Below are 10,856 nucleotides of genomic sequence, written 5' to 3'. Positions count from 1 at the left end.
AAGAGCCCCCCCTCCCCGCCCCCTCCCCCCCCACCCCCGTGAAGTTGTCCTTCTAAGTTGACAAAGCATTTCTTTTCTTTTCTGTTTTTCACCCATCTTCCTCTCCTGGGTCAGAGTGTGTGGTCCCGTTCCTGACCCGGCCTAAGGTTCCTGTCTTGCAACTGGATAGTGGCAACTACCTCTTCTCCACCAGTGCAATCTGTCGGTCAGTACTGGTCTTTGATGCAGGGAGGTGGCTGAATAGAATCAGCGATTATTGTTCTCTGTGTAGCCTTGTTTACAACCACTGTTTCACTCGGGGGTGAGAAATGGGCTAGACAAATGGGCCCCTTTAATTCTACCTCTGTTGCTCTCTCCCTGGGTAGATACTTCTTTCTGTTATCTGGCTGGGAGCAAGATGACCTCACCAACCAGTGGCTGGAATGGGAAGCGACAGAGCTGCAGGTAGGACTGAGATGTGGGGAATGGCAGGCAGGCTCTTGCTCTGCATGGCTGCCCTGACCCGTGTCTCCTGCATTTTAGCCAGCTTTGTCCGCTGCCCTGTACTATTTAGTGGTCCAAGGGAAGAAGGGAGAAGATGTTTTTAGCCCAGTCCGGAGAGCCCTGACTCATATTGACCACAGCTTGAGTCGTCGGAGCTGTCCGTTCCTGGCTGGGGTGAGTTGGGCCTTGAGATGGGTACTGGGAAAAGCTGTATGATGTACGAATTAAGAGGGAAGACTGTATTCAGAGGTCCGAACTTCCAAACTGCCACTTACTAGCAGTGTAAACTTTAAAACTCACGAAAACTCTTTAAACTTCATTTTTTTCACCTTTGAAGTGAGGGTAATGTATTACTGTCCGCCTCAGTGGGTTATTGTGAAGATTAAGAGAGGTAATTTAAAATGCTTAACACAGTGCTTGATACATAGTAAGTGCTTAGGAAATGTACGATATTCTTATGTCAATTGGGAAGAAACTGAGTGTCTCACCTGTGTACTTCTTCCTTTCTTTCCTCGACAAAGGAGACAGAATCTCTAGCTGACCTTGTTTTGTGGGGAGCACTATATCCACTACTCCAAGACCCGGCATACCTCCCTGGTGAGAACTGTGCATATCACTTCTCCACCAGCCCCAACCCCAGGAGCTTGGTGTAGGGGTTACAGAGTGGGCAATAGAATATAGAGGACCCATTTTGAGGTGTAGCTTGACAGGGCAGCTGTAGCAGAAAGATGGCTGAGGGAACTGGGAAAGGCAGCTGGAGAAACTTTGTGAAGAAGGGGAGGAGGTCCCTTCCCGCCTGCCTATTCTCGGTCTTACTGATTTGCCTCTTTTCTTCCATGCCACAGAGGAGCTGGGTGCCCTGCACAGCTGGTTCCAGACACTGAGTTCTCAGGAGCCATGTCAGCGAGCTGCAGAGACTGTGCTGAAGCAGCAGGGTGTCCTGGCCCTCCGGCCCTACCTCCAAAAGCAGCCCCAGCCCAGCTCCCTTGAGGGGAGGGCTGTCAGCAATGAGCCTGAGGTTTGGAACAGAGCAGAGGGGTCCCCACAGAGCCTCAGTGCGTGAGGTGGTGGGTGGCTTGGAGAGGGACTTTGAGCGTGACTGCTCACTTTTTCAGTTCATGGAGAGCAAGGAGAAAAGTTCTTTATGCCGCCTCCCCCTCACCTGGTGAGGGGTACTGTCCACTCTTCATAGGAGGAGGAGCTGGCTACCCTATCTGAGGAGGAGATTGCCATGGCTGTAGCTGCTTGGGAGAAGGGCCTGGAAAGCTTGCCCCCTGTTCAGCCACAGCAGAATCCAGTGTGAGTAGGCACACATGAGTGGGGCTTGGTTTCTTACGTGGAAATTGTTGATAGAGCCAATACCTGCCTGTCGAATTCTCTTTGCTGACCTTTGATTTTCTGTCCTCTCAACCTCTTGGCTAATACTTTGGATATACTGTCCATCAGTCCCATCTGCACCCATGTTTTCAGCTACTTTCTGTCTACTGATTGCACCTAAATCTGTTTTTTCCAGTTCGCATCTCTATTCTGAGCTCCAGACATAGTTGTCAGACTATCTCCTAGATTCCTCCACCTCCACTGGCATTGCAAACTCAACGTGTACAAAACCAAACCTATTACCTTCCCTGCCAGCTTCTCTTTCTCCTTCATTCACTTGTCTTAGTGAATGACTCCCACCTTCCACCTAAAAATCCAGGCCAGAAATCTTGGTGTCATCTATCTATACCCTTCTCTCATCTTTGCTTGTATCATTTGTTCCATTACCAGGTTATTGATTCTAACTCCTAAAGAGTCTTTGTATCCATCCCTTCTCCCTGTCCTCACTGCTGCTACCTGAGATTGGGCCTCACCATCTCTTACCTTCTCCTTCCGTGCCATCCCATGCTCCACACTGCCACCAGAATGGCTGCTTAAAACTGCCTATGTTATCATCTCACCTTCCTTTTCAGAGTTCTACAGATGGTTTCTTTGTGTAGTTCACAAGGCCTTTCATGATCTGGCCCCTGCCTGCATGCTTAGCATCATATTCTGTTACTCTCCTGATAGCTAAGATAATATTCACACACATATGTAGATTTTTCCATTGAAATGAAATGTCTGTAGTTCTGAACATGTTGTTCAATAAAGATTTAAGTGTCCACTCCTTGTCAGGCCCTGTGTGCTGGGAACTGGGTCTACAGAGGGGAACGAAACAGATAAGACTGTGCTCTCATACCACTTTGAATCTAGTGGTATAGACAGGTGTTTAAAAAAAACTGTCACTCATGAAACTAACACAACGTTGTTAATCAACTCTACTCCAATATAAAATTAAAAGTTAAATAAAACCTGTCACACAAAGGTATAATTATAAATTTTGGTAAGTACTATGAAGGAAAAGAACAGGATGCTATGAGAAAATATCACAGGAGATTAACTTAGAAAAATGGCATTTGACCTAAGACTTGCAGGAATTCCCTGGTGGTTCAGTGGTTAGGACTCCACGCTTTCACTGCTGAGGTCCCAGGTTCAGTCCCCGGTTGGGAAACTAAGATCCCGAAAGCCGCGCAGCATGGCCAGAAAAAAAAAAAAAATAGGGAACTAAGACTTGCAAGATAAGTTGAGTTAGGCAAGGGTAAGTCTGGGGGAAGGGTGTCTCAGATAGAGTAAGCATCGTGTTTGGTTCTTTATAAGGAATTTCTAAATGGCTAGTAGCTGGAGGCTGGTCAGTCAAGGGGCAGTTGGGTCAAGATGAGTTTTAAGAGGAAGGCAGGCTGAGATCATATACTCTCACACCTTGGTGTCTTTGCCCATGCTCTTCCTTCTCCCTGGAATGCCTGCATCTTACCTACCTGCTGTACAGTTGTTCAAGAGACCAGTTCTATCATTTCTTTCTCTGTAGAGCTTGTGAGAGTCTTAAGTGCTTCATCTTCTGGGAGCTTCCACTGTCATATTATGTTGTAATTGTCTCTTTTTAAACTTTTTTTTTTTTTTAATTTTTGGCTGCGTTGGGTCTTCATTGCTGCACGCAGGCTTCTAGTTGTGGCGAGCGGGGGCGGCTCTTCATTGCGGTGCGCGGGCTTCTCATTGCGGTGGCTTCTCTTGTTGTGGAGCACGGGCTCTAGGCACGCGGGCTTTAGTAGTTGCGGCGCATGGGCTCTAGAGCCCAGGATCAGTAGTTGTGGCGTACGGGCTTAGTTGCTCTGTGGCATGTGGGATCTTCCCGGGCCAGGGCTCAAACCTGTGTCTCCTGCATTGGCAGGCGGATTCTTAACCACTGTGCCACCAGGGAAGCCCTATAATTGTCTCTTTACATTTCTGTCTCCTCGCTAATCTGTAAGCTTATTGAAGTTTACAGAAAAGAAGCTCTCTTCTTTTATGGTACACATTTTCTAGCACAGGGCCAAGCATTTGGTAGATTATGATAAAATTTGAATGAATTAATGAAAGTTTGTTCATTCACTGATTTTGAGTATTTTGAGTACCTGTTGAGGATTGTTTTAGAGGTAATAAAAAATAGGAGATAGATTTTTCTCAGGTGCTTATACAGGCTAACATGTTTAAATGTGTAGTTAGAGGAGGAGACACTTGACTAAAGACCCTAGAGCCAAACCAGGCTATCTTCTGTGCTTTTCCTTCTGACTGAAGGACATCCCCAGTGTCTTTTTTTTTTTTTAATTTTTTTTAAAATTAAACTTTTTATTTTGAGATAATTGTAGATTCACATGCAGTTGTAAGAAATTATACGGAGCATCCCGTGTCTTGATCAGGCAAATTCCCACCCATTCTCGAGGGCCAACTCAAGTAGTTCTGCCTCTGTGAAGTCTTAGTTTTAGGCTGGAGATACTTGCCTTCCTTCGAGCTCCTTGGGCACTTTGTACCCCTCATCGCACTGATCCAGTTAGAAGTTGTCTGATAGAACGTAACCCTCTTGAGGGCAGAACCCTGGGCGTACTCTGTGGTGGTGCATATCTGCCACCGTAGTAAGCACACTCAAGATGAGAGAGACGTTACAAGGTGACACAAAAGAAGCACCACAGAATGTGTGGTACAGGATGCTTATGGACTCGGGATACAAGGATGACTGGGTGGAAGGCTGGTTGTCAGTAAAGAAAGGCTTTCCTGAAGGAGCTGATTTCTAAGCTGGATTTCAGAGAAAACTATGGTATTCAGTCATGGGGAGAAAAGTCAATTAATCCAGGAGAAAACAGTGAGATCCTTCTCAAGGAAATGAGCTGTAAAATGTTCCAGGAAGTAGATGGAACATCTAACTGGATATATAGCATGCAGCTGGGAAGAAGGGTAAGGTTAACATGAGGGAATCATTGGAGTCTCTATTAGCAGAAGAGATTATGGGACTTGGTGAGCTCGCAGGATGCCTGGGTTGAAGGACACGGTAAGTGATGGTAGTCAGCAATTGTAGATTAAGAATGGTTGGAAGTAACGCAACATTGTAAATCAACTATACTTCAATAGAAAAAAATATTAAAACTAAAAAAAGAAAAGAATGGTTGGAAAGATGAAAGGAAACCTGGTGAGGTGTCAGTGCCAAGGAGGGGGGTGAATACAAGATGTGTGCAGCTGAGCTCTCACTGGTGATGAAGTGTGAAAAGAAGAGCAGACTGAGTGACTTCTGACAGCAGATTGAGTGACATGACTAGGAATGATCCTGGGAAAGTGGGGAGGAGAGGGTGGCTATGAAGGCAATGGCTGGTTCCTGCTGGTTTGAGTCAGGCCGTGAGGAAGTGACAGATACGGGTTAGGGAGGGAAGAGTCAAGGGCTATGAGAGGACTTGGGAAGGCTTGTGTATGGGCTGGCGAGCTGTAAGCATTTCAGGTAGTGAGTAGAGGTAATGTTAACATAGCACTTGGGAAGAAGGGAAGAGGTCAGTGCTGGGAAAACGTTTTTGGGTGGCACTGGCGTCTAGGAAGTCAGCAAATGATGGTGGTTGGACAGATCCTGGGGAGAGTTGTCAATACCCCAGAGTTTGGAGCCTGGGAATGAGCTAAAGGAAAAGGAGTACTTAGGGTAGTAAAGAGAGACAGAGCTCAGTGTCAGAATGAGGCTTCTTAGGAGCAGTACACGAGGCTTGCTTGCTGTGGGCAGGGCCCTGTATTTGCAACCGTAGGGATCTCATGGCTTTTGGGGGAGTTTATGCTCCAGTGGATTCATGTGAGGAAAGACTTCAGACGGACGTGAGCCTGTTACAGTAGAACAGATGCATCTGGGTGTTCTGTGCACTTTGGGTCCCTCTTGACCCTCTCTTCTCCCCGCTGGACTGTTCTCTTCCTCTTCCCTACCAGGTTGCCTGTGGCTGGGGAGAGGAATGTGCTCATCACCAGCGCCCTCCCTTATGTCAACAATGTCCCCCATCTTGGAAACATCATCGGTTGTGTGCTCAGTGCTGACGTCTTTGCCAGGTGGAGCCAGCTGCTGGGGGAAAGCCCTGAGGGAGCAGTGGGCCCCAAGGGAATAGGAGGCCTCAAGTGGGGGAAGCTGGAGGGATCCTGGGTACATGGGAGGGGCTGAGATTGGGCCTCATGATCACCACATTCCTTCCCAGGTACTCCCGGCTCCGCCAGTGGAACACCCTCTATCTGTGTGGGACAGATGAGTATGGTACAGCGACAGAGACCAAGGCTATGGAGGAGGGTCTAACCCCCCAGGAGATCTGTGACAAGTACCATGTTATCCACGCCGACATCTACCGCTGGTTTAATATCTCGTTTGACATTTTTGGTCGGACAACCACTCCGCAGCAGACCAAGTAGGTTTCCTCTAATCAGGCAGAAATGGAGAGTGGGAGCAGTGGGAATATCTAGGAGACAGAAAGAAGGAACCAAGATTGTTCCCCGCCCCCCACCCCCAAACATCCGGATATTGTCCTGAAATGTGCCCCAGGCATTATTATGGGGATTCATTGTGTGCAGAAGCCTGACCAGGGCTGAAGGTGCAGATGAGGGAGGGAAGAGACAGGACTTAGACTCATGGGAAGGACCTGCCTTTCCTCTACCGCCTCCCTTCTCTTCCTGGCCGCCACTGTCTCAGGACAGCCCCTCTCCTGTGTTTATAGCAAATACACTCATTTTCCTCTGCCTGATTATCGTCCTTATAAAAACTGCATAGTAGGCAGGCTGCCAGCTGAGAGTGCTGTGCAGTTTAGCAGCACTCTGATTTAATTTTAATTTTTAGGACATATCAAAGAACTAAACAGTCCTATTATCCTTTTGGAGATTTTTGTTAATGAAGAATACAAAACAGATCTGTATTTTACAAAAGTAAATTCTAGAGCGGTGAGGAAAGAGATCGTGTGGGGAGTTGGACAATTTATGTGAGGTGTTTGGGCTCATCAGTAAACTCCCTACAGACGACTAAGTGGTCTCCGACTGATTTCTTTGGCACTTGGACTGAATGGGTTTGGATCCTGGGTGGAATGGCAGGAGGGAGGGGCGCACCACTTCCTCTGACTTCCCCCGGTCCACCCCTCCCCTGTCCCTTGCTCACCTCATCAGAATTACCCAGGATATCTTCCAGCGGTTGGTGGCCCGAGGTTTTGTGCTGCAAGATACTGTGGAGCAACTGCGGTGTGAGCACTGTGCCCGCTTCCTGGCTGACCGCTTTGTGGAGGGCATGTGTCCCTTCTGTGGCTATGAGGAGGCCCGGGGTGACCAGTGTGACAAGTGTGGCAAGCTCATCAATGCCATCGAGCTCAAGGTGAGAGGAGGGTCTCCTGGGAGCCCGGAAGGAGACAATCTCTAATTTTAAGGGACTCCCAGTCTGGTCCGCCTCAGGTTTTTTTTTTTCTTCCTTTTTTTTTTTTTTTTTTAATTGAAGTATAGTTGATTTACAGTGTTGTGTTAATTTCTGCTGTGCAGCAAAGTGACTCAGTTATACAAATATATACATTCTTTTTTATATTCTTTTCCATTATGGTTTATTCCAGGATATTGAATATAGTTCCCTGTGCTATACGGTAGGACCTTGTTGTCCATAGGATTTTTGTTTTAGCATTCGAGACCTTTCACCAGTGGCTCTTACTACTCTGTCCTGGCAACTCATCACTCAGTTCACTGTATAAATACTTACTGAGCATTTACTATGTGCTTGGCATTGTGCTGGAAAATCGACAAGTTGAGTTCATATTACCCTACCTTTGCTCCTGCTTCATACCACCTGATCTGCATTTGTTTAGTTCTTTCTCTCTTCCATATATACCACCTTTACTTCTACTCCATGTTTATTCATTTGGTAGTTCATTCATTCATTCATTTATTCAACAAACTTTTTTGAGTCTTTAGGGTAGTCACAGTTCTAGGTGTTGAGGATGTAGCAATGAACAAGACAGATTTTTATCTAGTGCGGGAGGAAACCAACACTAAAGATAGAATAGAGTTACTCCAGGGTAAACTGCCCGGACAATGTGGTGGAGGGTGACTTCTGGGGGAAGAGTTAAGCTGCGTGATTAGGGAAGACCTCTCAGAAGTAACATTTGAATTGAGAGTTTAACTGAAGAATGAGAAGGAGCCAGGAGGTGATGAGTGGGGTTAAGAGTGTTCCAAGCAGAAGGACCAGGAAATGCAAAGGCCCGAGGCAGCAAAGCGCTGAAAAGGGGAATTGAAAAGGCCAGTGTGGCTCATAGTGAGTCGGGGTGGGGGTGGATGAGTGGTGGTGGATTGAGACAAGGTCAGAGAGGTAGGCAGTGACCCGATTTCCAGGGCCAGTCAGCCATCTGGGAGTGGAATGGCACACTGCTCTGTGGATAATGGGTGGGAGGGAAGCAAGAGAGAAAGTGGGGAAACCAGTCTGGAGGCCAGTGGTAGCTCAGAAATGGGATGACGATAGCTTGGACTAGGTTAATAGCAGTAGAAATAGCGGGGTGGGAGCGGGGAAGGATTTGAGATACGTTTTGGAGGCAGACTCTATAGAACTGGATAGACTGCAGTTTGGGGTGATAGAGAAGTCAGGAGAATGACGACTTGTATGCTTTTAGCTTGAGCAGCTTGGGCGGGTGAACACAGGCGAGATTGGGTGAAGAAGAGCTTTCCTGTGGAATGCAGTGATACTATTTGGGTTTGTTAAGTTTGCGGTGCCTCCTTAGACATCCAAGGAGGGATGTTAGGTAGGCAGTTGATATACGCATGTGGAGTTTAGGAGAGAGGTACTGAGAGTTATAATTTCTCACCTTCAAAAACCCAGATCAGAACTCATTCAGAAGCTTTCATTGGTTAGCTCCACCTGTTTACTCCTTTCGCCATCATCCTTCAATGTTTGTAGTCAAGTTGTGCCATGAAAATGAGTATTTCTTGACATTTTGCCGTGTGAAAGCGGGTGCTTGTTTCTCACGCAAGCCCTCTCCCCCTGATTGATTGTAACTTCCTTAAGGAGAGGAACTGTGTGTCTTCTCTTCGTTGCTCTTTCTGCTCCTCACACAGCTGCGCACAGTGCAGGGCTCTGGGTCTAGCCTGTGCTCAGAGAATGCTTTTTCCTATTCTTTGGAGTGAGAGGACACAGATGTGAAACTCTGAGTAGCAAATGTTGTGCTATGCAAACCTGAGTCTGCAAGTTCAGAGAAGACCCAAGTAAGTAGTTCATGAGTTGGCGGGGTGTGAGCGTGAGGCTAAGCTCGGTGCCAGATGGGGGACCTCATCTCTCTGTGCCTCCCCCCTCGCCTGGACAGCTCCTGGCATGCAACCTGATCCTGACTGTCCTACCTTGGGTCACCCCTTCTCTTGACTTTCCCTTCACAGAAGCCTCAGTGTAAAGTCTGCCGGTCGTGCCCTGTGGTGAAATCCTCTCAGCACCTGTTTCTGGACCTGCCTAAGGTGAGTGGGCCTTTCCCTCAAGCCAGTCTGCATGGCCTCCTCTGCCCCCTCTGCCTCAGCCACAGGTAGAGGCAAATTTGTACCAAATCACCTTCATAATGTTTTTAATTTCCATTTTAAAATTATACTTAACATGCTTAAGGTAAAAAGATGTAACAGGAAAAGGGCACAAAGTGAAAGGTCCAGGCCCATCTGCCAAGAGGTATTTACTACTGCTGATTTTCCTTTGTAGCACTTGCATATGAAAGTATTCTTATGCCTTTTTTGTCTCCTTAATACAGATTAGATCATGGCATTCATATTCTTCAGTCTGCTTTCTTTTACTTCACAATGTGTCTTAACCAATTTTTCACTTTAGTGGATTTGCTGCCTTTTTTTTTTTTTTTTTTTTTTTTTTTTTTTTTTTTTTTTTTGCGGTACACAGGCCTCTCACTGTTGTGGCCTCTCCTGTCGCAGAGCACAGGCTCGGCAGCCGTGGCTCATGGGCCCAGCCGCTCCGCGGCATGCGGGATCTTCCCGGACCGGGGCACAAACCCACGTCCCCTGCATCGGCAGGCGGACTCTCAACTACTGTGCCACCAGGGAAGCCCTTTTTTTTTCCTTTTAAACTTTTTATTTGGAAATAATTTCAAGCTTGCAAAAAGAGTTGCAAGAGTAAGTGGTTGCTAGAACAAAGAACCTCGTGTTCTTTACCCAGAAGAACCTCATGTACCCATTACCCAGATTCACTGGCTATTAAGATTTTGCTCCATTTGGTTTAGCTTATTCTCTCTCTCATACATGTATGCATGTATACTTATATAACCTCTTTACTCTTGAATGCTGCCTTGTGTGTTGCCTAAGAAAAAAGACATATTCCTGCATAAGCACAGTATGGTTAACAACGTCAAGAAATTTAACAGTGATATAGTTGTGTGATCTACCAGCCATATTCCAGTTTTGCCAACTATTCCATTAATATCCTTTCTAGCATCATTTTTCCTGTAGTGTAGAATCTGGCTCTGGATCATGTATTGCATTTAGTTTTTCTGTCTCCTTAGTTTCCCTTAATCTGAAACAGTTCCTCAGCCTTTATCTTTTATGACATTAACAGTTTTTAATAATTATAGGCCTGATTCCCCCTTTTAAAATAGAATATTCATTTTGGATTTGTTGGCTGTTTTTCTCATGGCTAGATTGAGGTCATGCATCCTCAGTTGGAATATTACATAAATGATACTTTGTTCTTTCCAGATGATACTTTGTTCTTTCCAAAATGATACTTTGTTCTTTCACATCATGGCCATTTACCCCTCATTGGTGATGTTAATTTTGCTCAGTCAAGGTGTTACCCAGCTTCTCCACTGTACAATTAATATTTTCCCCTTTGCAACTTATAAGCAGTCTGTGGGAATACACTTTAAGACCATGCAAGTACATTGCTCTTCATTGAAAGGTTCCCTCTAAATTTAGCATCCATTTATTTAATCATTCTTACCTGAACCAGTTTTTTTTTTTTTTTTTTTTTTTTGCTGTACGCGGGCCTCTCACTGCTGTGGCCTCTTCCACTGCGGAGCACAGGCTCTGGACAC

The 10,856-nt window shown here is 46.2% G+C and overlaps 1 protein-coding gene across 1 annotated transcript in view; it reads left to right on the top strand.

The window, feature by feature from the left end:
• MARS1 (methionyl-tRNA synthetase 1) overlaps window positions 1-10,856 on the top strand; it is an 18,876-nt gene that overhangs the window by 933 nt on the left and 7,087 nt on the right. Inside the window, exons 2-11 of the mRNA XM_007467668.1 lie at window positions 115-205; window positions 366-444; window positions 523-657; window positions 1,005-1,080; window positions 1,329-1,501; window positions 1,676-1,782; window positions 5,767-5,883; window positions 6,027-6,230; window positions 6,976-7,177; window positions 9,211-9,285. Of these exons, the coding sequence (XP_007467730.1) occupies window positions 115-205; window positions 366-444; window positions 523-657; window positions 1,005-1,080; window positions 1,329-1,501; window positions 1,676-1,782; window positions 5,767-5,883; window positions 6,027-6,230; window positions 6,976-7,177; window positions 9,211-9,285 (1,259 nt within the window). The remainder of the gene's footprint in view (window positions 1-114; window positions 206-365; window positions 445-522; window positions 658-1,004; window positions 1,081-1,328; window positions 1,502-1,675; window positions 1,783-5,766; window positions 5,884-6,026; window positions 6,231-6,975; window positions 7,178-9,210; window positions 9,286-10,856) is intronic.

This window comes from Lipotes vexillifer, unplaced genomic scaffold, assembly GCF_000442215.2.
Source record: "Lipotes vexillifer unplaced genomic scaffold, Lipotes_vexillifer_v1.1 scaffold387, whole genome shotgun sequence".
Taxonomy (NCBI): Eukaryota; Metazoa; Chordata; class Mammalia; order Artiodactyla; family Lipotidae; genus Lipotes; species Lipotes vexillifer.
The sequence above is the reverse complement of the archived record's forward strand: the minus strand, read 5'-3'. Positions and strand labels throughout refer to the sequence as shown.